This window comes from Melozone crissalis, unplaced genomic scaffold, assembly GCF_028551555.1.
Source record: "Melozone crissalis strain CALT ecotype California unplaced genomic scaffold, PUWL_Pcris_2 ptg000027l_1, whole genome shotgun sequence".
Lineage (NCBI taxonomy): Eukaryota > Metazoa > Chordata > Aves > Passeriformes > Passerellidae > Melozone > Melozone crissalis.
In genome coordinates, this window is record NW_026535805.1 from 28,949,011 (window position 1) to 28,976,771 (window position 27,761).

The following is a 27,761-nucleotide window of genomic DNA, read 5'->3' on the forward strand; positions in this document are numbered from 1 at the left end:
ATTAGCATCACACTAAACATGGGGAATGACACTGGGAGATTCTATTACAGTAAGTAATAGCATATATAAGGAGATGACTGGTAGGTGGAGTATCCTGAGAGGTACACTAACTCACAGATTATTTGGATTACTTCCAAAATTGCAATTACTATCTGGTAAATTACACTAATCTGGACCTTTCACTACCATAAAGAAGCCAAGCTAAAACTTTCTCTAAATCCACTTTCCTTTTTAAAACTTACCTTCCTATGGGTCAACATGCAAATGCACCTCAAAGGAAGTACTTTAAATGGGAGTCAATCTATATGGTTATGGTGCAAAGGATTTAAAAGTGTTGAGCCAATCCATCTGTACATGCCTAGAGAATTTACACTCTAATTACAACCTAATTTAGATAGAGCTAATTTCTTCCATCATTTCCAGTCATCCATTTTGGGCATAATTGGAATATAGAGGCACCCTTTTCATGAAGACCAGGAGAAGAACTGCTGTTAGAGTTTATACTGAATTTTTAGTTTTTTTTTTTTCTTAATTACTGACAGAAACATTTTAATGTGCTTTATTCAATCTACTGAATAACATGAATAAAGCATGCAAAAATGAATTTTATCTTCAAAATCTGTTTGTATTTCTCCAAAATTCTATGTAATAGCATTCACTTAGCATTAGTAAATTTGCTAATACTAATTCAACTAAGAGCTTATGAAATATTAACCTACATTTCATGCATTTGCTCCTTGCAGCTCTAAGAAAAAAAGTGCTTTAAGAAATTATGGAAATTCATTCTATAAATTTTCTCCACCTCCTGCTTTTGATATAATAACTTACCTTTCTTGTTTTATGTGGATTTCTCATTCTTGAAGATTTTTTTATATCCACTTCAGTAGTGTTTACACAGCCAGGCTATTAAAAGAAAGAGAAAGGAAAGCAAAAGGCTGAATCTGTGATGGAACTTCTCAGAGCTACTCCTCTTCAGAGTGCAAGACTGAAAAATAAATTCCCCACCATGAAATAGAAATAAAATAAATTGCCAAGACAGTGGAAACCAGTCAGTTTCTACTTTGGTTTTGCCAAGGAAGCCATTCATTACATTCTAGCTACCCCTCTAAGGAGCATGGTTGACCTAATGAGACAAAATAAACAGAATTGTGAAATATTCACCTCAGCTGTGAACCTCAGGTTCATTTCAGGAGCATTTGGTTTTGGGTCAATTTTTAAAGAGGATTATGTTTTAAAACTAAATGAAAAAAAAAAAAAAAGTTTTGTTTCTACAGAAAAGAAAGAGAAAAAACCAAACCAAACCAACATGAAAGGCTTCTGCAGCCTAACCAGAAGACTGACAGCCTAAATAAAATTACTCTCCACACATCAGATTTGAGTTTCAGTGGTTCATTCTCACAACTCTGTGGCATCCCAAAGCACACAAGTACTCTAGTTTCTCCTAATTCATCTTCTTTTGATACTTCCCTTTAAGTACAAAAATCTATTTGTAAATCTGTTTTTTACCCATTGCTGGAAACAAATAAAAAAAAAGTGTTTTGCTCTCAGGTGAGTTTTATCTATTGATTTTGGAGGGACTACATTTGACACTGAGTGGAAACTACAAAATCTGTTCTCTAGTGGGAACAGACTTCTACTGAAAGTAGGTTGAGGCATTTTTAATGGAAGTAGCTAGATATTGAATTTACTTGCCCAACAGCCAAGCTGGAGTTATTATTGCTCTAATGATACAACCTCTGTCTTCTTATCATAATGGACAATGCTTGATGTGACCCTAAATTTAATAAGACAAAATTTAGGCTTGTATAAGCTAATATCTTATATAGCTAAGAAAAAAATAGCGTTCATTAAACAGAGCAATGTTTCTTTGCCTCTGGAGAATTTTCTAAACAACAGACTGATTTTTTTTTATCCAGTTGGTTTTTTAAAAAATTAATAAATAAATAAGTTTCTATTTTAAAGTAATAAATTAGTGTGCATTTGATCGTATAACATTTGAAGTAGAAACAGCTCCTCATTGCTAATGAAAAAAATAGACAATATTCTTAAGACTGCATCTGACACACTAGAATTGGGACAGTATCTTTTGTGCTTCTGAACAAAAATGGGAAGTTTTGAACTCAGAAATAACTTGCAAATCTCAAAGAAAAAAACAGGTTGAAAAATACAAAGTTCTGCATGATGGCCAATTTAAAAGGAGAAAGCAATTTCCCAGGGCAGTATACTGAGATATAAAGTTTAAAAAAAACAAGTGCATCTACTTTAGTACTACAACAGCAGCTGGCAGTGAAGAAAGCAGTGGCTTTAACAACATCTACAGCCTTTGAATATAACAATTTGAATAGCAGGCACAATTACATAAGGCACAAACTGTTATTTGTTCAGTTTTCAGTTATGGTTTTCATGCTTTTAAGAATGCTTTGAAGTTATGCTTTTAAGTATGTCCTAAAAATGGAAAGGGGGAAAAAAAGCATAAACCTCATCTGAATCCTCTTATTTTTAAAGATTTCTGGCCCACCAGAAGTAAATTGGTATGGATAGATCTTGCAACTTGCCTGGGTAACTTCCATGCCAGAATTGTACAGATTGATGCGAGTGGGACAAGAATTTCTGGGTGACCTTTAGGGACAAAACAAGGGCAACACTTTTACTGGTTGCAAAGAGGCCCGACCCAGTAGTGACCTTGTACAGCACTCTGTGGATTCTTACTGACACCTGGCTGCTTCAAACCCCTCACACTGAAGTGAAGTTGCTCAGGCAGGGAGAGGCTGTGGGGGGAGAAGCTGGACCAAGGTGGGCCTGAAGAGAAGCTGGCAGGAGAGCAGCCCCAGGAAGGCAGAGGCAAGGAACTATCAGGAAGCTTCAGGGCTAAAGGGTGTATCAACTACTCTGACAACCTGGGGTAACAATAGGAGCTCAGGACATGCATCACTACCTCTATACAAGAGCATTCTCATAATTTTATTTAAATTACATGATCAGAAGTACCTAATGTAGTTTGGGACACAATTTTTCTTCTTAGCTGAAGTATATTTATTAAATTATACTTGATATGAGATGGGTTTTATTGTTTTTCTGATGCTGCCAAATTTCATCTGTAAATATTTAGGAATAAATATCAAACATCTTTTCAATTAAAATAAACACAAAAAGTTGCATTATGTGAACATTTTGCTAAAATAACTCAGCCTTTGTGGGAAAACCTTTGCTGGACAACATTTAATTTTATTTGTATGCCCTCATTAACATAATAAGTATGTGTTTCAATACAATTATATCCAGCTGTGTTTTCTTTTTGTGTTGTTTTTTTAACTGTACTACCATAGTTCAAACAGTGAGATGCCTGTCAGAGTGCTCTGCTGCAAGAATCCCATTTAGTGTGTGGTATATAATTTGCATACTAATACTGTAAATAGTTTTCAAATGGATTTCCTGGAAGACTTGAGAAGTCTTCTATATGTGTAAATAGAGTGCTTGTTTCTTTCAGGAGTAATGTTCTGTGTGAAAACAATTTTGCCCCAACACACACAGAGGAAAGCCTTGTGACCTTCTTGAAACTATCATAGAGCAAGATCATAATCAGGGTAGAATCTGGTCCTCATCAATTTTTAAATATCTGTGTGAAAATCTGTCATACATTCACTAAGTTTTTTTCATCCATCTATTAGCATGGACTTATCTCAAAGTACAAATGCCCTCGTATTAATCAAAGGACAGGTCAGTCCAGTCGTGATAAATTCACTGTTGATATAAATGGATACAGATAAATAAAATAAAAGAACAGCACATACAGATAAATTTCAATCACATATAATATAAAAGAACCCCACATATAGAGAACCTCACATATAGACAAATTTCGATCCCTACTTCAATTATTGGATAACAAGGTTAGTATGAATCCCAAGCAGCAGCACTTTCTGTCTAGGAGGATGCACACCAGGCTTCTGCTAAGAAACACCAAAGAGGAAAGAAGCCTTGTCTGTAAGCAGAGGAGGAACCAGAACATACATGCCTTGATCTGGCTATCACCAGCATTTGAAGCAGCCATCTGAGAGGATGTTGAGTTAAAAAAAAATCCACTTGATATTAATGTTCTATCCCTGATAACTGTGGCAACAGTGAATATATTATTTAAGTCCTTCTAATAGTGCTACAGTGTATTAATTTTAGGAAACCTGTAACAACTCTTTGGAAGAATTAATTATTTACAGAATATGGCATGCCTGAACCACGGTACATTTCCATCCAAGCAGTGCAGGGTATGGAGCATTTATAGTCTGCTTGCTGTACAAAGTTGCACACTCCAAGTACCCTTTTTATTGCCTGGCCATATAGCCCAAATCAACAGCTGTTAATGCCTTTTTTGTATAAAAACCTCTTTGCTATGATGTAATTCTAGAAAGTGCAGAATGCTCAATAGAGAGTAAATTAATGTTTATAATTAGGTCAGCTGAAGTTTTGATGTCTTTTTTATCTTCACAAAGAAGACAGCAATTTAACTGTGAATCTACTTAAGCCAAAATAACCAGAAGTTTTCATGTATCTGAGACAAATATACCCCTGCATGTGGGAGGGAATAAGCTTGTGCATTCTGATAGGCTGGGGACTGTCTGTCTGGATTGCTGCTCTGTAGGAAATGATCTGAAGGAGAAGCTGAACATGAGTCAGCAGTATCTCTTTGCAGCAATGCAGACAAACCACATCCCCAGCTGCACGAGCAACAGCTTAGCCAGCAGGCAAAGTGCTTATTTCTTTCTACTGAGCATCAAAAGGAAACTTCTGGGACACCAAGACTACTTTTGAGCCCCACAAACAACACAAGAAATATATTTCAAATGGCAAAATTCTGTGGAGGAACAGACTTTTTTTATGCTTGCAAAAGAGAAGAGCTAACTGCTGCCTTTTGTGCCTACAGGGGGGCTTAGAGAGATGAACCTTTTTTAAAGGTGCACTCTGGAAGGGCAGGAGACAGTAATCTGAGATTGCAGTAAAGGAATTTCCAGTCAGCTGTAAAGAAATATACTTCACATTAAAATTAAGAGAGGCTGTGGAATGTCTGTCCTTGGTGATTTTCAAAGCTTGTTTAACCCAAGTGCCTGGACAATCTTATTCACCTTAGAAGTCAGCACTGGTTTGACCAGGAATTTGAACTACAAGACCTCCAGAGGTCCCTCTCAGCCTACACTTCTGTGGTGCAGCCTATTCTTCACAAACTGAAGGGAGTGAAATTCAAAGAATCCACTTTACAGAACACTCCAATCAAGTATTCACATTGGTGTGAAACTCATCTCTCTGCCTTCCCCACCCCACAGCAGCAGAGTGGGAACAAGACTGGTATTTGCTTCCTTGCTGCTGCCCCTGCCCTGCAGCAGCCTGTGCTGTAATCCCAACCCGTACAAACAAACCTCAGGTTGATTTAAGGAAATGTAATTTCTCTTTAGCTAAAAATACATAGGTGCTATTTAAAATAATTACCTCATTTCAATATGCACACCCATAAATTCAGAGTTCATTAAAGCAGTAAATATTTAAGTAGATTGATTCACCTACATTAGGCACTTTCATTACACTTCAGTGTCAGTATACTGTGAAATAGATATTTTTATTTGTTTTGCAGGCATAGGCTAACTTGTTAAGTGTAATTGCAAAATACCAAGTTTTAAGATCTCCAGGCTTCAGAATTTACAAGACTTTAAATTTAAATTATGGACCTGGATACAAACATGACAGATTGTCTCTCTCACTGGAAAAGATAAAAGTCAGACACACAAACACAAAGGAAAAGCAGAGATTTAAATCTTTCTTTTACATTCTCTGAAATAGAAGATTATCACAAAGGAGTAAGCTTAAAATTTGAAATTTTCTGAGTGTCAAATGTTAGAGTTGGATTCTGCAACAACCTATTCTGCTATTTCTGTCATTGGTGCTATTCCTGTAATTTTTCTGGGAGTCGTCTAACCCTCGACAGAAACTATTCATATCACTTTCTAAAGTAGAGGAAAGAAGCTAATTAGGCAGTGAGTGATAAGCAGAACAGTAGAGTTCATTTTTATTTGTAGGTTTTCGATTCCAGTTTACTTGTGCAGTCATCTGAACAGTGCATAGTTAAAAATCATGGGGAGATGGTTATATAAAAGAAATGGAAGATTACAAAATAAAGAAATGAGAGGGAAAAAAATATCAGTGGCATTCAGCTGGAAAAAAAAAACGAGTTACTAGCTGGAAAAATACCCAGTTTGACTCTGGTAATGTGGGGAAGACTGTTTTTTCTCATACAAAATCTAGCATCAAAGGAGACATTAAAATCCTATATTGAGTAAGTTGTCAGGAATGGCTAAAACTGAGGCTCTCATAAAGAAAAACACAGGCTACATTCTCCTGCACTGCACCAATTTTTCATTTCACTGAGATGGAAGTTATTCGAGTGTGCAGAACCCACTAAGTCTTACAAGGAAAAGCTGAGGTTTAGGTAATGATTGTCACTGTATGCTGGGATTTTACCTCATTTTACACATTTCAGGGTCAACAAATAAAGGGGCTTTTCCAGTGGAAGAGCTGCACTGTTAAAAATTTTGCTGGTGCAATAGAAAGTCTCAGAGGAACATTTCAAACATAATGAGTACAGGTGGCCAGGTCTTTTTACAGGATTTGGAAAAATGGCTGTTATCATAAGACCTAGTCAAAGGAAATTTAGCAAAATTGCAAATTCAGATAAAAATTTCAGAAAACTCACCTTTTTAAAAATGTAGCTCACTTTATAATTAGAAATCAATAAACCTCAACTAAGTGATGAAAAAAATAAACCCAGGAGCCGTATCTGCCAGCACCTGCAAATCCATAGGACTGTGCACTGATAGTGCTGCCAGAGGAGGTCTCACCAGCCCCTGTTATGGCATCCAAGGCAGCAAAGACAAACCAGTGATCACAGGGACTGGGCTACAGGAACCACTTCCTTTTGGTTAGAAAAAGATACTCTTACATAAAACTGCAGAACCTAATCAGGGGTTAATTTGCAATCAGCTAGGTGTATCTAATCTGAAACACTCTTATGAACCTTATGATCTCCCTAAAAGTGTATGTTTTAATTACTATTCCTATTTGGTTCAGCAGTTCTGTGAAAATAACTCTGAGAAATCACGTGTGTGAGCACTAGGACTTGACAACACTTCTAGCAACAAGATCCCAGTAAATCAGCAGATGTCTGAAGAAAGGGAAAATATTATTCTGAGTTTAAGTATTATGACACAGGTGGTAGATTTTTTTTTTCACTACGCAGCATAATCCCATAACTACAAACTCTAAACTAAATTTTATGGGTCTAGCTACTTAATGATTGTATTATATAATGTTATAGTACTCAGAGTTTCATACACACATATAGTAGTGTGTAAATTATCTTATTATATGCTACTTGTGGTAGTACCATAGTCCAAGCTTCTGCACAGTTAATTTTAGCACAACTATCTCTCTGGAAACATTTTGATTCAGTTGTGTGACTGACAAACAAGCAGTGTGACTGGACTTCCAACACCTGCTGTTATATCACAGTGCTTTTGTGGAGCTCTCACTTGCGTCATAGCTCTAATGAGAAGAAAACACAGAGATTATTATTTGGAATACAGTCCAACAGCCACGGTAACCACAAATGTAAATTGTAATAAGTATGTAAGTTTGATGACTACTTTGGAAAGAGCTCCTATCAACACTTCACCTCTACTATTCCAGACCAAGCTTCTCAAATTAGCTCATTATGTTACTAGCTTTCCTACAGATTCATGCCTGTTAGAAATTACCTCCTCTCAGAATTATAGCTATATCTTTCAATTACCACCTATGAAACATAATTTTTAGGAAGCAAATCCCAAGACTGTTCTCAAGTATAATTTCTGTACAAGCATGATTCATATTTTATTTCTAGATGCCTCATAAATTTTTCAGATAATCAGGGTGAAGTTATTAGAACCTGCTTGTCCTACTAACTCATTAGATATTTTCAATACCTATAGTCTTTTCATTATGTATGTGTTATACTTACAAACACTATCTTTTTTGGAACTCAGGATAGGAAAAATAGTTGCAATGTATGGATTAGTATGACACTGAAGTAAGTGAATACAGCTTGGAACTGGACTTGCATAGAATTATCTCAAATTTGTTCATATTTCTGAATACAAATCTATTTATAAAACATGCAAAACATCTGTTGATATGCTGCAGATACACCTGAAAATAGTGATCTACAGTCAAGTAGGATAATGGAAATAAATTGTACACAGTTTAACTGCTAAAACCAGCTATCAGCTGGCTTTTAATTAAGTAAATAAAAGCTTTTCATTTTTTCTTATTCATTTAGTAGACTGATGTTTCAGGCCACAGAATGTTGAATGTAAAATCTTATTGAGCTTCTTCCTTCAAAGGAAGGGATCGTCTTAATTCATAAGAATTAATAAAACCTTTGTTAGGATTAAGTGTTCTCTTTCATTGAAGGTTTTAGTAGAAAATTATGCAGATAGCATAGAATGAATTCAAATGTTCAATACTTGTCCTCAATAGCTAATTTCATTTTGACTCATTAAAGAACAGAGATAAATAAAAAAAAAGTTACAGACTTATTTGTTAAACTAAAATGAATGAGCAATAAAACTTATTGTGTCATACACTAGAAATACTGATGGAGAAATAATGAATTTTTGCATTTATGCATAAGTTAAACATACTGTAGAGAGCCCCACATGGAGGACAGAATCTTGCCATTGGATCAATTAGCAAAATCAATACATCCTTTATTAAAGGATTGACTTGCAGATCACTGACTACTACCAAAATAACAGTAGTTCCACTGTTGTTCTGCAACTGACCTAATCAAAACACTGAAAGGTGTGCAATTAATGGATAAAAGTTCAACTATGAGCTCTTTCTCTTATTTGGACAAGATAAATGAGGTTCAAACACAATCAGGCAAAAAAGATACATTTGATCAATCAGTTTGATCAAACTTTAATTATGTTTGCAGTAAGGAAACTCAGATGATTTTCAAACAGAGAGATGTGAAGTCTCACTTAGTAAAGACTTTAGGACCACTTAAAATTTCAAAGATTTTTAGCATCTTTCTGAAAGAAAGAAACCTACACTGGACCAATTTCCACTTTATGCTTATTTGTCTTCTCAAACTAGAGTTCAGATCTTTTCCCTGAGTAGCATCAGACACACAAGGAATCCCACTGACTGCGCAAATGGAAAATCAGCTTGAAACAGGAGAGAGACTCAGAGAAATTTTCAAGGAATGTAATACTAATTAATGAAACCATAAAATGTATCCATAGGAGATAAAACATCTTGAACCATGACAGTGATCCTCATATTCTCACACACTTGGTTGTTTAAGGAAGGATGTTGTTGAAAGCTCAGCTTTCACCTTAAAGGGAACAAGATTTGATCATTTTTTTTAAAAAAACATTAGCAAGTGTGTGTGTGTCACAGAATTACATATTATGAAAAATGCATAAGAAAAGGATGTTAAAATTTAATTCTTGAGACAGGTTATATGAAATTAAACAAGAAGCTGTACCCAAGAAAATACTCCTGCACTGAAGTTCTATGCTTAGTTATTTTTGCAAGTTGATTAAATTTCTAATTAGTTTTAATTTATGATATACCATTTCAGGTTTGTCGTGACTGGTTTTCAGAACCAGAAATTGTTGCACAGAAATTAGATCCATTGTATTTATTCAAATGGTGTTTCAGTAGGATTAATTTTTCTTAAGGCAGTATTAAAATGATTTTTGTGTATGTGAAGATTCCAGTATTGCACAAGGAAACTTGTTAAATTTTTCCATTTTCTTGCCCCTTTGCTAAGTACTTAGATTCATTATTGCTTTCTCAATATTTTTTTTTACCACAAAAGGCAGGAAACTTCTGTTTTACAGATTCCATACAGAAAAAATTGAGGTTATTCACTTAAAAATAAGTGGCAACAGAAAAGTCTAACACATCTCTGAAAAAGCTGATGGCAAATACAGGTGACATTTAGAAATTGATTATATGCCTTTTGACTTATAAGAAGATCTTTGACAAAATGCTTTGGATTAAAGGAGAAAATTTATTTCCCACAGATACAAAGATCAGTGTATGAACATTGCACTTATAAAAAAATTCCTTATACTTACTTCTTCAGGTCACTTTCCTAGTTTCACACAGAACTGGGTCTTACTCAAAACCATATTGTCATATCACTTTTCATGGTGTCCTTCCACCATCTCATCAATTAACTATCGCACAGCTTGTTACCTCTCAATTTTAACTTCCAAAAATTTGTTTTGTTGCACTCTTGCAAGAAACTTGGCTTCTTTTTCCCCATCTGCCCCACCTTTTCTCAAGTATTAGACTAAATAAAAATACTAAATAATGTGAGTACAAAATCTTCTACAAAGATCTTAGATAGCAGGCCAGCTAGAGGGCTTAGAAATATGTGCTTCAACTACATGCAAGAATGGATCGTAAACATTACGACCATTTTTTGAAGTTAAAGCATTTAACTTGGATTTTGTTTCATTACCAGAAGGGCAATTATCTGAGAATGACAATTCCTGGTTTGACTGCATTCCCTGTCTCCTGTAGAGGTAACTCCCTTGTAAGGATATATGGTCAAACAGGTGCAAAAGAAGACATGAAAACTATATGTGTATATATCACTAGAGAAGTTGGATGGCATGATTCACATTTGCTTTCTGAAGACATCTATAAATTTTTTTTTTAAATATTATGAAAAAGCAGAGTTCTCTGGCTCTGCAAGTGACTGGCCCAGAAAAGTCTAGCAGTGAGTGTGAAATGCAGGCATGCACTATCCTATCCAAGGTAAATGCACTGTTTTGACAACTCTCTGAGGCTGATCTTGAAGGACAGAATGAAATAATTATTAAAATACAGAAGAACCCACTGCCTGGCTCTCAATTCCTGGTAATGTTACCTGCCAGGTCAGGTGTCAAGGGTCATGTTCAGACCACTAAAAACACAATTTAAAAAAAAGAGAAAATTAAATTAATGGACATAGAGTCTCATTAAGAGAGAGAGAAGCAGAAAGTGTGGGATATGTGACAAATTATAAAATATTTGAAGAACACTGTTTTCCTAGTTTGGTGCTAGAAAGCAATGGCAAGGAGTACCCAAAGCCAGACATACTCGCCCCAGATACTTCTCTGTCCTGTATTAAATCACACAAAATACTGTTATTGTTTTTCATAAAATCATAGAATCATCTAGGTGGGAATAGACCTTGAAGGTCATTAAGTCTGACCCTTATCAATATTTTATATCCATTTTTTCCCAGAGAACCAAAATAATCACCATAATCAAGCAAAACAGTAACAGCAATGGGAATAGAAGTCTTGTGGATTGGGTTTAACCAAGTTAAAAATGGCAGAATAAAAGAACTGGCTCACACTTTGACTCATGCTCATGCTTTATCAAATCACACTATGACTAAACCACAGCCAGTGTTTAAACTTTGAAGAGGGACACATGACAATGCAGTTTTCTAGCACATCTGTTGTGTATTTCACATCTTCATTTTAAAAACAGCTGCACAGAAACCTGCTAAGTGTGACTGTAATACAACCAACACAGACTGATGGCAAAGGCATTGGACAAAAAGAAATGCTTTTTCAAGTTTTCACAGTTACAAAGTACACAGGTGACTTTCAAAGAAAAGGATACTTTCCCTCACTGTCTTCTGAATTAATGTGAATCTCAGCAAGTATCCAAAAGGATTTTTTTATTATGGCCATATTATTTCATTAACATATAACTCAGGAAGAAAAATGAATAATTTTTAGCAGCAAGACATCAGCTATCTTGCTTGTTACCTAAAAGAGTTAATTTTAGAGTGAGCCACAGCTACTTTGCTCTGACTGTATTTAGTGTGGGTTTGAGAATGTTTTAGAGCATTTACTACTTTAGTACCGGTTTGTCCCTTTTTAACAAGTGTGAGATTATGGAGTTTAAAAAGAGATAATAATTCAGAAAAGATGAAACAAGTTCTCTTTGAAAGACTTTAATAAGGAGCATGACATTCCTTTTAGAGCAAAAGCAGCTTCTCAATTTCTTTCTCCTAGAAGTAACTCACTTCCCCAATTTAGCCTGACTTGTTATTGTTTCTGACTAACACCTTAATCCTCCTAACCAATTTTTTACCTATTTCCACACTGTTATCAACAGAAGTTTCAAAATTATGAAAATAATACATTTTCTAGGTAGGTGAAAAGAAGAGAAAGATTTTCAAGATGTGTTTACTCTGCCATCAACAAGAGAAATGCATCACTTATGTGAATAATACTAATCTCAGACTATGCCAGATACTGGCTCTACCTTGGAAATAACAACATGGACTTTCTCCTAGGATTGCAAGGGACTTTATACAGCTCTCCTTGACACAAATTTCCATGTTTTTACTATGGCTGGTATCTGAACTAGTAAAACTAAATATGGTTTGGGATGTCCTTGCTGGCTGCAGTTATCTACAGCTGAAGCTCAGCCATCCTCTTTTTAACTGCAAGCTAAGATCTTTCTGCATAAAGCAGAAATTGGGATTTACAGAAATGACCAAGATTGCACTCCCACATACATACCCTGAAATACACATAACAACCCTCACTCCTCCCCCCCCACAAAAAAACCCAAACCACAACACCCCCACAAGGAAACAGCAATTACATAAACATTGGAATGGAAACTAAACAGTGAGATAACAAAGCTGTTCTCTTAACTGTCTCTCAGAAGAAAATTGAGCAGTAGATGATTATTTGAATAAACCTTTCCAAATCCAATTTCTCTAGCTTGTCTCCAAGCATCATCTCAGTCTGAAGACCCAGGAAAAATTATGGACCAGCAAATCCAAAGAAACAGTCATAATAACTTTCAAGAATTTGTCTGTCCCTCAGACTGTGGCATAAATCTTCTAGAACTTCTGTAATCACCTACAGGCTTGCCTTTGACTTGGACCTATGAAACAGTGCTGTTTTTTGAGGCAAATCCTCTTCACATGTCAAACCTTGGCTAATTTTCCCTTTTAAACCTATGAGTCATAGTGACATTACTGATACCTAATCATCCTCTTTTTCTGCATCACCATTCTCCTGGCTCCAGTGCCATACAGCTGTTCTCATGTCTCCCATTCCTGTAGTGCACTGCTGCACTGTCCTTTAGGAATGATGCCTTGCTTCCCTCTTCTGCTCTTTTCATCAACTTAAAGTTGACATACAATGCAAATTTAATATTCACAGTTTATACTTTTCATGTAAATCTTCTATATCAATACTGTAGCTGGGTAGGTGACAAACATAGAAATAAAGCAACTAAGGACCAGGATGTCTGCAAGAAAACGCCCAAAAATATTTATTTACTCACCTTCAACCAACCAACCAACCAAAAATAATAAAACATTTGATCCTCAAAACTTGTTTTCAGTAAAAAAAAAATTACATTGGAGTGGATTTTGAACTATGTTGTCACTGCCCCTAGCCTCTGAACTTTTATCAAAAGGTGAAACACTGTAAATAAAAATAAGCATTATACACAGATTCTTATCCAAACATCACCTTAAAAAACTGTTTAAAAAATTTAGCTCCCCAGAGCTGCAGTAGCATTTCTGTAATTTTTTGGAAGGCCTTTTGGAGGCTTGAAAATCCATTACAAATTTTAACTAGCTCTAGCATCACCCTCCTCTTTTCAGTCTTTTTGTGTTTTATCTTTTGTTATTTTCAAAAGAAGCTTCTGGATTTTACTGTGATGGTAAATTTATAATGGTGTTTTTAAAAATAATATTATTTCACTGACTCTTGAGAGGAGCAGTTTAACCAAAGTATGAACCTCTCCATTCATCTATTTATAACTTCTAAAGCCAGGAGCCTACATTGCTGACTGTAAGCCAGTCTTTTGCCTGATATTTCCTAGGTATGTTTACAGCCAGATTAAAAACATCTGCTGGACCAGGCAGATTTATCCACAGTTCAGCCAAAGCTCTTAATCAGATTCAATTTCCTCTTGTCCTGGTCCCTTTTACTCTCTTGAAGCTTCAACAATGCATCTCTTCCAAACCTGAAAATAACATCTCATTCTCAGATTCAAAACCTTTAGATCCATTTCTGCAGCAAATATAAAAGCTCTCTTCACCTTCACAGGTCTCAGGTCCACAGATACTTTGTGTTTATTCTCTACATAGCTCCAACCTACATCAGATGGAAAATCACTTCCTGTTCTCCTTCCTTGTTTTATGTCAGTGATTAGACAATAATATCCCAGTCTTTTTGAATCTATTTCCTGCGGCAGGAATTTTTCACATCAAGTTATTTTTGCTACCTGAAATATAAATCCTACCTAAAAATCCATTTCTTCTATGACCACTTCACTTCCACAGTTGCAAATGTCAGCTGACCACGATCAATGTATTATTTTTTATTTAAACTTTCTCATTGCATTCTATTCTTCCACACATGTTGTCACCTAATTTTACTTCCCCCACTAAAAGTAGCTTTCCCCAGTGTCAGAGCAAAAGATATAGTTCATATATGATTTCATTGGTAATGATACCAAACTGCATAAACAGGAAAGGAAAGCTCAGCTCTAGGAAAGGGAAAACAATATTGCTCTGTAGTAAAGCAAAAAAAAAAAAAAAAAAAAAAAGTACAGTTTAATTGGAATTATTGAAACAATTAACATTCTTTATCAAAATTTTAGCACTCAAGTATAGTTGAGTATGTAAGAAACTTTCTTTTTTAAACCTCTGCTTCAGATGGACTTTGACAAAGAACTCAGACAAATCTTGTTTATACAGTGACTCCCACAGCTCAAAGCCAATATTTAATCTTTATGTACTTCAAAAATAGCTTGGAAGCATAACTGGAATGAAGTTAAAAGGCTTAGCAAGCAAAAAAGCAGACTGAAAAAGAAAAATAGTCAGACTTATTTAAGAGTATTTTTAGTTATGCTGATAATTTTGGTTGTGTGACTCATACCCAGGAAACCTTTGAGATGATAATATTCAAAGACAGGTACTTTTTGATTCAAGAAACCAGGCACAACACATCTATTCACTGAAAATCGTGAACTGGATGCAGACACATCTGAAGTCTGCAATACCAGATTCATATAAACTCAAGATCCTTAAAAGAGGGAGGCAAGCCCCAACCCCTCACCCTGCTGCTGTTTTACTTGTGCCCAGGCCACCCCAAAGCTGCAGAGAAGGTGACATTTCAGCAGCCCTGCTCACAGGGGCCCCAGCAGCACTCACCACTGGACGGTGCACATCCCAAAATGCTCGCTCCTGACTGTCGAGAATCTTCCTCTCTATCTTGTCTCTCTTCTTGTCAACCCTGGCAATGTCATAGGACATTTAAAGGAAACAGTGTCAGAGACTGACATTTTTAAACATAAAATGTGTCCAACCACTTTCCCCCCCCTCAAAAAATCATGCAAAATGAAAACTGCTCATCTCCAAAGGAACTTACTTTGCTTGTGCTTCAGCTTGCATAAAAATAAACTCCCATTTCCGAGCAAAAGCTCGCTGTAGCCTGGCCAAACTCTCCTGCAAATACATCACAATTTTAGTGGGTTAGCTTGCAAGTTATTTACTCCTTAATAGGTTCTGGCTTTATCTTTCCCTCCTCTCCACATCTCCCCCTCACCAAAATGTAATACAAGTCATGATATCTGTGTCAGTGCAAATGGACCTTACTTATCTGACACAAAGTTTGTTCTTGCCACCCAATGAGATGGAATACTTTTGAATGCCTCGACTATTTTAGTTTTGAAACTCTGATAAAAAGGGTAGATGCATCCTTCAGCAGAACATGGGATTTCTGAAACATTTGTATATACTGTGTGTTATCTTAGCAATTTTGAAATAGTACGAAGAAACATCCTTGTTTTGAAAGTATGTAACAATGAAAGATAACATCAGTAATGTCCATTTGGATGATCCACATGACAATTCTTCATCAGTCATCCATGCAAATGGTATCCACTGGATAGTGTTGGCTGCCATTTTTGGTAGTATAGTCAAACCTCCACAGCTATCCTCATTTTTAAAAATACAGACTATAGTTCTTCAATACTGTACAGGAAGTGTACCTATTCTGCAGCCTACCAATAATAACAGGTAGAAAAATTATAAAATCGTTGCAAAATTCTTTCTTCCATTGACGATGGAACATTTTCACAGTCTCCAACAGAGCTTTCTAAATCTCTTCCCAGTTTAAACAGCATGTATGCAGTCTTCTTAACAAAAGTGTTATTTTTACTATATTTCTATGCATTGCAAACATATCTCTGTGCCATACTCACTGAAAATGAAGACTACAGAAAGAGAAGAGTAGACTTGCTAGAGATCTTGCCAATACCAGAAAAGGCTCTTATGGATTGTACATTGAAGGGGAGTTTTCTAAGGCATGTGAGTATAAAATTATGCATGTCCCACAGCACAGTACACTGAAAAACAAGCTTGTGCCAAAAGAAGCAATGCAGTGTGTCAGCATGGTGCTGTGGCTGGAGTGTCTGGTGTGTTGAGAGGCCAGGCTGACTATCCTGCTATCAGGTCACATCAGCACAGCTGGACAGCTTTCAGCCCAGAGACAGGGCTGTTCATGAATTTTGTGTTGACAGATTCATGAAAAATTCAGGAATTTTTGGGGGTAGAGTTGGAATTCGAGCCATCTCTCTCCTTATTTAATGCTATCCTCATCAGCTAATCCAACTCTCCCTTTTTGAAGCTCTTCCTGGCCCCAGGCACAGCACAGCTGTCAGGGAGTAGGAATGCCTCTAGTCTGAGCCTCTTTGCCTCTCATCTAGCTGATGGGAAAAGGCTCAAGTGTCAGCATCCCTTATAAAGAATGAGATTCACATTTCTACATCTATCAAGAGCTTTTGGAAATGTTGTCAGGGATCCTTTGTTCAAACCTTAGATGCTGTAGAGAACAACCTCTTCCAAACTCTCGTGGTGCAGCTGGGATTTGTGAAGTTATTTGTGATCCTAGCATGGGGATCTGAGCAGAGTAAGATTAGAGATGGACTCTATTCTCAACATTTGTCCAGTTAGCCTTCATTATCATCTCTTAAATGGTGTTTGAGAGATGATAGTGAAGGCTAACTGGACAAGCTTCTTCCAGCTTGTTAGACCCACAAGCTGGAAGAACTGGATAACTAATAGATTTTCACACATAATGCCCATAGTTCTCATGCTTCACATTATTTCACAGGCTCATCAGGCCCAGCAGAAAAATTTACTTTTTCCCAGGTACTTACAGCTTCATAGTCTGCTAGTTCTAGCCTTGCTTTGTTTTGCATTGTCCGCTTGCAGAGGTAAACAGCTGGAACAGAATAAAATAAACAGAATTTGCTACTATCTCACAAACATGGCAGATGAGAAATAAAAGCTTCATGTCTGGCTTAAAGCTATCTTTTTTGTTTGATTTCTGCCTTTGTTCTAGAAAGCTTTAAATATGGGATCAAGGCTACCAGGATTGTAACTGAAATGATGGATCAGATACCTAGGTTCATTAAATAATAATAAAATCTGCTTTATGCAACAGACATCATGTGCAAAATTCATGAGGTACTTGAGGTCAGGGTTTTTTAATGGCCAGGGAACTAGCACATTAAAGAAAAATGGCAAAGACATTTTTCAAACTGTCTGTGTATAAATCATAATGCATAAGAGTTTCAGCAGGAGCTGCTGCTGTATTAGTCAAACAGGATTGTAAGAACACAAATACATGTTTTTATTTATTTTGAGTCTATATTTAGAAAACACAAACTTTCAACCTAAGAAGATTTTAGCTAAAATATAATTCTAGATAAAATTCATGTCTCATACAGATTACTCTGCTATAACCAATACTTAAACTAGAAAATAATGTGAGACCTAAAAATGAAAAAAAGCGTCATCTGCTACATATGAGAAAAAATATTCTTTCATTTATTTTATAAATCCAAAAATCCTTCAGAAGATCTGTCCTTCCTCCACTTCATTTAGACAGAATGCAGAATCTTTAGTAATAAAATGGTAAAGTACATTTTCAATAGACCTTATTCAGCCACAAATACATTCCAAAAAACTCTGAATATTTTACAGATTCCCCCACCAGTGAGACAATGAGTGCAGTACAATTCCTAATTGGAATTGTATCCTAATTCCTACCCACTTCATTACCTCAGAGCACTGCTCATGTGAGATGGATGAATCTTTTGATCAGATTAGGTGATAAAACCTTAACTTATCTCCACAATCAGCAAAAAGAGCCCATAGTTGCTGGTTGTGCTTAGGAATGTTCCTACTGCCAGCTGGTCTAGTACAGGAGCAAAGCCTCTCTGGGAAATAACTTCACACAGGAACTTAATTCTTCCTAACTAGGAAGAAGGATGTGCTCATCTTACATGTAAGTTTGAATATTTAGTCAACCCAAATATAATTTAAGATGCCATGGAAATATTCATTCCTGACAAGACACCTGCAAATGCATGCAAACCCACTGCAGTGAATGCTCTTTTAGTTGAATTGATTACAAGCACTTCTACCTGCAGTTAAAGGTGTTACTTGATGTAAAATGAGTTATATTTTAATGCAATTTTTGTCTTTTCTTCCCCTCCTCTTTTTGTGTGTATTATTTGGTCTACTTTGTTTCATAATATTTCACTTTCCAGTCTCATAAGAAGCCATGGTCTCTTTCTCTATTCCCTGCCCCCCCCTCCAACCCCTCTGGTTCCAAGGCAGTTTCTGTGTCTACAAATCTACGAAGACAGATCTAGATCTAGATCCATGTCATAGCAGACAGAGTTTCTATAGCTTTCCTGCATTGTAATATTATTATACACTTACACTAATGCATTGGCATGCATCACAAAAAGATGAGGGGATGAATTTTGGACCCTTTGTACCTAGGCTGCATTCACAATCAGTACACTGGTAAGAGATTCTTGAGGAGAGAGGAGGTCTTTGTCATTTCGCTTCTTTTAAGGTGAAGCATTTTCCTCTTTTCCTTCAAAATTGGTTATTTCATTGAACAAGAAAAAAAAATTCCTAAGCCCCTTGTAAATATTAGCAATAAAATACACACTTTATATAATGTGTAGACAGTTCTGAGAATTCCAGGAGTCAAAATTTTCTCTACCAATTTAATACCAACTGAACAGAAACAATAAAAGCTCCCTGTTCCTGCACTTGATCAAAACTTTTAAAGCACATTCTTATAGTCCCAGTGCAGACACTTCTAGTTAGTTTAGCTCTTCCTTGAGTCCCATTGTGGGCAAATTTTGGGATAATATTTCCTGCTACTCCTACAAAAATTCTTGTTTCAGAGGTAGCTGACTGCTCATCTTTCTGTCAGGATAGGTTGCATCAAAAAAGTATCTTCAGATAAGAGAGATTTCAACACCAGAGAAACAACCAGCAGGTCACCAGGAGATGAATTAGCTCAACACATTATTAATTTAACACTGTGTCTTCACTGTGTAACTCTACTGCAGTCATTTTCCCTTCAGGGTTCTTTTAATGACCCTTTTTCCTCCCAGTCCATATAAAGATGTTTGGTTTTCATTATGAGCATGACTTGGCCAAGACTCAAAAAACCATATTTATCCCTCAGACCCTTTTTTTAAAACTGAAATATGCAGATCCCAGACCCTTTTTGTTAAACTGAAATATCCAGATCCCTTCCCCTTCAGAGGAGTCTAATGGTTAAAACAGCTGTGGCTTGGATTCTTTATGCCAGAAATGTCTCCATGTGCCACTGTGAATAACGTAGAATATGCCTAAGGAGAAATTACTATTGTGAAAAGTACAGCATATCCACTAGTGTAGGAGGAAAAAGTGCTGGAGGACATTCCTACTCTGACTCAATTTATTGCCATTGCTTTGTGCTAACAATTACATCCTATAAAAGTGCATGTTTGAGCCTCTATTTAACAGCTAACTGTACTGCCATGAAAAGCTGGCAGCAGCTCAGGAATTTGTCTTCACCATTTTATGCTCTCTATCACATTATTTGGCTTATCTGTAAAAATTCAGTAGCAGGTTGGAAAGCAAGAAAGTGAATATCACCCTCATTTTCAGCCAGATTATTTGAAGATATAGAGTAGTGAGGTTTTGTTCTTCTGACTTTCAGGACAATGACATTTGAAATATGGATTCTCCCACTTTTCACAGGCACCACTCCTTTTCTGCACCAAATCACACATGGAGTAAGTGTACTTGTCCATTAGTCGGACTTTGAGGATGTCAATCAATTTCTCTCTCAAAGCAGAGTCAGGATCTCCCAGAATTTCGGTGAATTATGGTGTCTGCTTTTCCAATCCCACATGTTGACAGCGCTTTTACAGCTTCACAAGAAGTGCAGCCTGTAGGAAGGATCTCCAACTGAAGCTCTCTATTTCTGTGTATAGCTCTCTATTTATCTATCCCACAAAGCTCCAGGTCAGGGCCCTCAGTGCACCAAGGAGCTGTAATTCCACCGAGGACCCCACCCAGGGGTTCCACTGAGGCCTGTACCCAGGCCTAGCTACTGCCCCTGGCACAGGCTTGAGTTGTGTTGTAGATAGATCTCTAACCAGCCCTGTAGCCTATCCATGCTGCTACCTCGTTCCTGCCTGCACTCTTGCCAACCTCAGTTCTTGCCTACCTGCCCTTCCTTGCCCCTCCCTGACAAGGGCACTGAAAAATGCTCACCATGGGGATGAATGATATGCAAGGAACAGGGTCTGATTAATAACCTCAATTTGCTAAATATGGACTGCCTTATACACTTATTTTTAGAGCCAGTGTATTCTGATGGATTTTGCAATCAACATGATTGCCTCTACTAAAGTGAATTATATATTAGATGCTATAGCTTGTGCTTTAGACCATAAGCGAACAGATTCGCCAATAATTTTAAAGGCCATATTAATTTGTAACATTTCATAATGAAAGATGGTCAGTGATGTTTATAAATGGGTATTTGAACAAGAAACAAGTGTTGAAATACATTCCTGTAGCTGTGCAGTAAATACAGTCTACTAGCTCTTGAAAATTCTGTTCAGGCATTCACAAAATGTGGGCAATCTGAGAGTTTCAAGTGAGACTACAAAGCCAGAGTTGCATAGAGGATGCCTGTACTTTGCCTCTTGCAAGTTTTTAAACTGTCACATCCAAAAAAACCCATTTTCATGGTTCACTACTTGTTTCCTATTCTTGACAGTTGACTTGCATTTGAAAGCTCCTATGAAATCTCAATAGATTTTTTTTCTTTAGATAAGATCATAGAGATTTATGACACACTTCTTTCTAGCTCAAGAAACCGGACTGGGTACACATTATATTATAATTACTCAAAAAAAAAAAAAAAAAAAAAAACAAACACAAAAAAAAAACCAAAACAGAACTTTCACCCAAAACCCACACTGAGGAATTTTATCTTGTTGCTAAACAGAGGCTAAATCTTCCCTTTTGCCACAGTGCAGCAAAGGCCACAGCTAAATTCAATGGGAGTTCAACTGGGCCTCTGAAGACCACAGACTATGGCACCTGCACCCCTCCCACCACACACACAAACTCCTTCCCTAACTGTGCCAGTGGGATCACAGCTGGATTCACACAAGTGTGCTTTCACTGAACACTCATTATCTCCACTGAGGCCAGGCTAAATTTATGTACTCCCTGAGCCAAAATCCTGTTTTCAGAGCCAGTGTGTTATAAGCCTAGTCTGTATCTAAAGAGCAAAGAAAAGAGCGAGTACTGCAAGGTCTAAGGGTTTCAAAGTGCCCTGCAGGCAGACAGTTCTCCCTCCATATGCAAGTGCCTGCTTCAGACTGAGAATTACAGGACAATCAGCACAAAACATGACTGCAGGATGGAAAGCATGAAATTAACTCTTTTATTTTAACATTGGGATTTCTAGGGCTATTTCCTACCATCTTTAGGTCACCTCTGCTTTTAGTCAATAGAAAAAAAATTGCCCTTAGCAACAGCTATTGAGTTTCACTTAGTCTTAAAAATGGGTCACCACAGAGCCCTGTGTATCTACAAAAGAACCACACTCTTAAGTAAATGCTAATAAAATTAAGTTAGAAGGAAGAGCATGATCAGGTTTATTTGCACTAAATTGCCAAATCATCAAAACCTCAACTTATGAAACACTTCTCCCCATTTCTAGTCTTTACTTTTTGATCCTATTGATCCTATTCTTTTCCCATAACACTTCAGGAAAGCAATTCGATTATAGATTTACACAAGCAGAGGACTTTTTTACATAAACAAAGGGCAAGAAAGAACTCAAATTTCAAACTACCAAAGAGATCAAGAATTAGAAAAAGGCAAATTCATCTTCAACATACAGAAGTCCCCAGATCATGATGGCCTTGGAAAATCCTGCCAGGGTGACAAAAAACTGGTATGGGAGAAAGGTCACCCAAGAGCAGACTAAGAATATCCAATTGTCAAACACAACTTAAATCTACATCCATTGAATCATTTCATGCTTCCTGATATTATCATAATGCTTTCAACTTTCCATTATGGTTATATTTTCAGAGAGTTAGAAAGCCTACAGCTCCAGGGACAATGGGGCAGGAAAAGGCATGCAAAGCAGAGCATGTCAGAGTGCCAGCATTGCTGCCTCCACACCCTTCTAACCTGGACCTCCCACGGTCATGGGGACCTCAGCCTCAGCACTAAGATTCCATTAGGGTCAGCATTCAAATAGCCACAGTGCCCACAGGGACCCCAGTGCTGGAGAAGATGTGAGACATGCCACAGTGATCACAGCAGCGCACCAACACTGCCTCCTCCACACCTTCCTAATCTGGGACACTTGTGGTGATGAGGGGAAGTCACAGGAGGAGGGGCTGAGGTCCCTTGGCTTTTCAGCCTATGAAAGAGAAGACTTAGGGGAGATCTCATTGCAGTCTACAGCTTAATTTTCAGAGGAAGAGGGGCAGGCACTGATCTCCTCTCTGTAGTGACCTGCGACAAAGCCAGAAGCTGTGTCCTGGGATGTTCAGGTTGGATACATGGGGAAAAGGTTCTTCACCCAGAGGGAGGCTGGGCACTGGAACAGGCTCCCCAGGGAAGTGGTCACAATATCAGCTGGACAGAGTTCAAGCAGCATTTGAACAATACTCTCAGGCTCATGGTGTGATTCTTGGGGTGCCCTGTGCAGGGCCAGGAGCTGGACTTCAATGATCCCTGTGATTCCCTTCCAATTCCTGACATTCTATGAAACTTATTTAGTTTACTCAACATAGAAACCTGAAAGCAATTTAAAAAATTCCAAGTTATGTTTAGAAATATCAGAATTCTGTTAAGAAACTTTATTTTTATTATTAGGGGACCTAGATGCAGATTATCAATGCTTTTGAAACAGTACTGCAGAAACATGTACTTGCATCAGTTACCCTTTCTTATGTGTGCATACACGTGCATTGGCCAAACACATTTTCCATGCTCCTCATATTATGGGGAACATGTTACAATTTTATGGAAAGAATAATTCAGGTAAGCACAAAACTCTGAAGTGGTGAGATGACTGGAAAGCTTTATCTGGAAATGCCTTCTGGTTACAGAGGCCTCATTGCAATGATTTGTCAATGTCAGAATCAGCAAGGATCAGAACAAAATTCAAGGCCATGCTTGTCGAAGTGAGACTTTCATCATTTATATAACAGAGATAGCTTCTAATGAGTGAACAATGTCTTTATGCAGAGAAATATAATGGTATATTAATTCAGAGTGGGAAAAAACACTATAGGTAACCTCTACCACCTCTCTGCTAATATAAGTGTCCTTCCTAAAGCTCATTTGATTTGGTCCTACCCAGATCAAATTTTATGCATAGCAAGCACTGACACTAGTCACATTTTTCCTGAGAGGCTGTTATTCTTGGTAGACTGTAGTGACACTTAGTCCTGTCACCAAGATCTTAGTCAATATATAATGTATATATAGCTTCCTAAAGGCAAGTCATTCACTTAAGGAGTCACAACTCAGTCTTAGAAACAGTTTAATAAATTACTTGAGATCTGGTAGGAAAAGTCTGTTTCTTACTACACCAAGAAATCCAGAAAATTTTGAGAGATGTGTCCTTAACAGAGGGATCTGTATTAAGGACTTTAAAGAATTGATTGCAGGAGTCATTGCTGACATAGTCTGACATTAGCTGTAAAAAAAAAAAATGGGAACTGAGAATCAAGATTTGAGATTATAGAATGGCAGAGCTCTCCAGAAACTATTCATACATTCTTTGTAAATTCTCATGGCATGAATTTTAACAAATATTTTATATATATATATATGACAATTTGTATCAAAAGTGCTTCTCTGCTACCAGTTTTGCCCCAAGCTATTGACTCATAGTTATGGGTTGATTTCCAGAGATGCTGAGAACATGCAGTGTTCCAGCAAAGTTCAGGAAAGCAATAGGGATCAGTATTTCTCAAATACAAATTGCTTACTAATAAGCTGTTGCCAAGGAAATCCTTCCTGTGCATTTGGGCAATGAAAATATACAATGCATTCTCTACACAGTTCTTCCAAACAGTCACTATATGGTAAAGGGTATAGAAAGACAAATGAGAGAGGAAATTCCTGGACTACTCAAATTTTCATGGAGGAATTTGAAGCTAAGCATGGAAAACAAGCAGGCAAGAGACTCCAAAGAGAAAATTATATGAAAATTTTCAACATATGAAAAACATGATACATGACTGCAGTTACTTTTTGTGCAATATGTACTTTTTAGCATTACTGTGGGTTGGGGAGAGAAGAGGGAAATGAGCCAGCTGAAATGGCTCATGTTCAGAACAGAGCAGAAGAGATAAAACATGGAGAGGCCTCTGTCAATTTATTTTTAAAGTATCTCACACTTTAAAAGGGAGCAATTAATTAAGACTTACCCCAACCCCCATGATTGCTCTAATTTCCTAGGAGATTGCCTTTGTAATACTTTGTAGTGACTTTATTTGGGAGGCTACTAACATATTTTGAAAATATGTTACAATTTCAAAACTTGTCTTTCTTCACAGCAACAGAATTTAAGAATTTGCTTTGAAGATAGAGAAAAACGGTCTCATTTAGCATCACTTAAAGATCACATGGTCAAGTGCCCTTAAACTTATGTTGCATTATCAGTTATCTACTGTGTTCTCCATAACTCACCAACATTCTGCAGTCCTCCTCCATTTTTAACTCATTTGAGAGAAATGCACACAAAAAAATTTACAATGCTCAAACATCCTGTTGCAACTATGTAGACACAGTTGACTTTTTGTCTTCTAGTATGTCCAAACATCCTTAAGACTATAACTGATATGTAAAAGATACTTTTGGGTGCCCTCTGATAGTAGGGTACTATCAGCAAAAGTTCACTAGAGAAAATGAATAAAAGTTACTAATTCTTCTTATTTTATGTCTGAAATTCTTACAATCCTCTTACATTTTCACAAATATGTTAAATTAAGCCTAAAGAATTGAAAAAAAGACAAATTGCCATTTTGTTGTGAATGGAATTTTTCCCTAACATTTCATATTTTCTACTTATTCAAAAAAGAGGACAGTAATGGACTAAATGCCTCAAATTTGCAACAGCTGTGAGTCACTAAACCTCCAAGAGAACCTGACATGTTCCATTAGAACTGAGACCAAATGCACATGGAATAACAACATCATATGTGGCATTATATTTCCCCTTTCTGGGATGCAATTGTCTTAACTAGCTCCTCTATTTAACTAATCCGTAATGACATGACCTGTTTATAATATGCCAGGAAAAAAAGAATCCATCAGTTACAAAATTGTATCTGTAACAAAAGAGAAGATGATTCCAAGCCGATCACATGCTCAGCCACTAGCTGTGCCTATTTCAAGAGCCAGTTTTTCTGAATTGAGATCCAATTCTGTTTGTCACAAAACTTAAACACAATTCAGGAACATGACTTAACTCACAGGAAAAAGCAAAGTTATTTGAACTACTCTAGCCTTAATAATAGTAGTTGTTATCATTATTACTTATTTTCACTACCATAATCACTCTAAAACCAATGGGATTCTACAAAGAACAACATGTCCTGCCTGGGTGGACTCCAAGACATATGGCAGTAAAACAGGACTTCCACAGATGGAACTTAAGGACCTGCCTTGGTAAAAATTATTTGCAATTTGAGGAATCTCTCTTGACAACACTTAAAGCATGATTTTCAAGAAAAAGTAGGAAGATTTTCAGCACTTTAAGAAAATTGACTGTTTCTCAGCTAGCTCAGAATGATCATAGTCAATATTTTGGAAATTACAATCAAAAGGCTATTTTCCATTTCGACATAAAATAACTTAATCCAAGCCCTCTTTTTGCCACCACGACGTAGCAGTGCACTACAGCTTTATTATCAGAGTGCGTCTGTGGTTTTGTGACATATTGGAAGATTCTGTTTGTAGATCTTTTTCAGTTATACTTTCCACAGAAAAATATTTTTTTAAGGCAAATAATTGCTATTACAAGCCCATATAGATCAAATTATATTTTAGAGAAGATATTAACATGTTATACAAATATGTAAGGATTATTTTTTTCTTAGTTAGTTCTGGCAATAAACTAACACACAGTATCTCAATCTCATTTAATTTCTTGTTTAAGATAAATTATTTTCCTGGCAGTATGCTACATTCTGGACAGTAGTTCAGTTATGGATGAGTAAAGATGAATGGTTAGGATTAATTTTTAAATTAAAATAAAATTCTAGAGTATTTCCAATGACTAGTTAAAATAGGTTAATGGCAAAGAAATTTATTTGCCTTGTTAGTAATTTTGATCAAGTAAGATTACAGAGGGAGTTTGCTTTTTGCTGGTCTTGAGAGACTTCTAATGCCTGCCACTAAAAATTGCCACAGTCAATAATTTTAGAGGGCACAGTTTTAAGCTCGTTCAAGACAAGTCCATGAAATTGGTAGCACTACACAACACCATAATGCATGACAAGTATGAAATGCATTTGCATATCTTTAAGAACATAAATTCTATGTACTATATTTTCCAGGAAATAACAATTACCATGAAAATCTGCAGAACGTGCAAACCTACTTTAGATTTATTTTGGTTCCTTAAACATTTTGATTAAATATATTGATTTTCCTGCATTCCTCTGATCACCATTGTTTACAAGGGAAATCCTAATTTCTGGGATTTGGATGACGCTAACCTAATAAGAACATTATTGAAAAGGTGCCTTAAAAGTTTATTTTCCTGCAAATGCCCCAGCATTATCCAGCTCTGGTGACACACAGTGCCTTTTGGTAGCTCCAGTACAATGCTGTGGCCCTGCTGCACGGGGAGGCTGTGGGTCTGTTTCATACAGCATCGCACTTCTGGCTCATGACATTGAAGGAGCAATGTGATAGCAAGATTGGAGGGTTTGCTTCCCCTTCCTTGTCCCCTCTGCCACCAAAGAGCTTACCTCAGCAACTGAAACATATTTAAATCTCAAAAGCTCTGAAATGAATAAATTTACTGTTCAACAAAAGCACCTCCCTGCATGATGAAGACGCTGATTCCAAGTTTAATTCTGTATTCCTGGCATGCAAACCTGGACACATTATACAAGATTTCTACTTACTAAGGTTTATAATTCATTGACCAATCCACTGATCAGGTATGACAGGAAAGTTAGTATCTCCTACTTTAGAATAGAGGACAGTAATATAAACTTTCTCAGCCTGATCTTAAATTCAGACATGGTAAGCATGTAATTAT

At 36.7% G+C, this 27,761-nt stretch overlaps 1 protein-coding gene across 6 annotated transcripts in view; it reads right to left on the reverse strand.

Annotated features, from left to right (window-relative positions):
- The window catches only part of RGS7 (regulator of G protein signaling 7), a 228,220-nt gene that overhangs the window by 42,168 nt on the left and 158,291 nt on the right, over window positions 1-27,761 (reverse strand). For all 6 annotated transcript variants that reach the window (XM_054280489.1, XM_054280490.1, XM_054280491.1 and 3 more), the window contains exons 7-10: window positions 17,296-17,360; window positions 15,504-15,580; window positions 15,287-15,368; window positions 829-903 (exon numbers count right to left, since the gene is read on the reverse strand). In XM_054280489.1, the coding sequence (XP_054136464.1) occupies window positions 829-903; window positions 15,287-15,368; window positions 15,504-15,580; window positions 17,296-17,360 (299 nt within the window). The remainder of the gene's footprint in view (window positions 1-828; window positions 904-15,286; window positions 15,369-15,503; window positions 15,581-17,295; window positions 17,361-27,761) is intronic.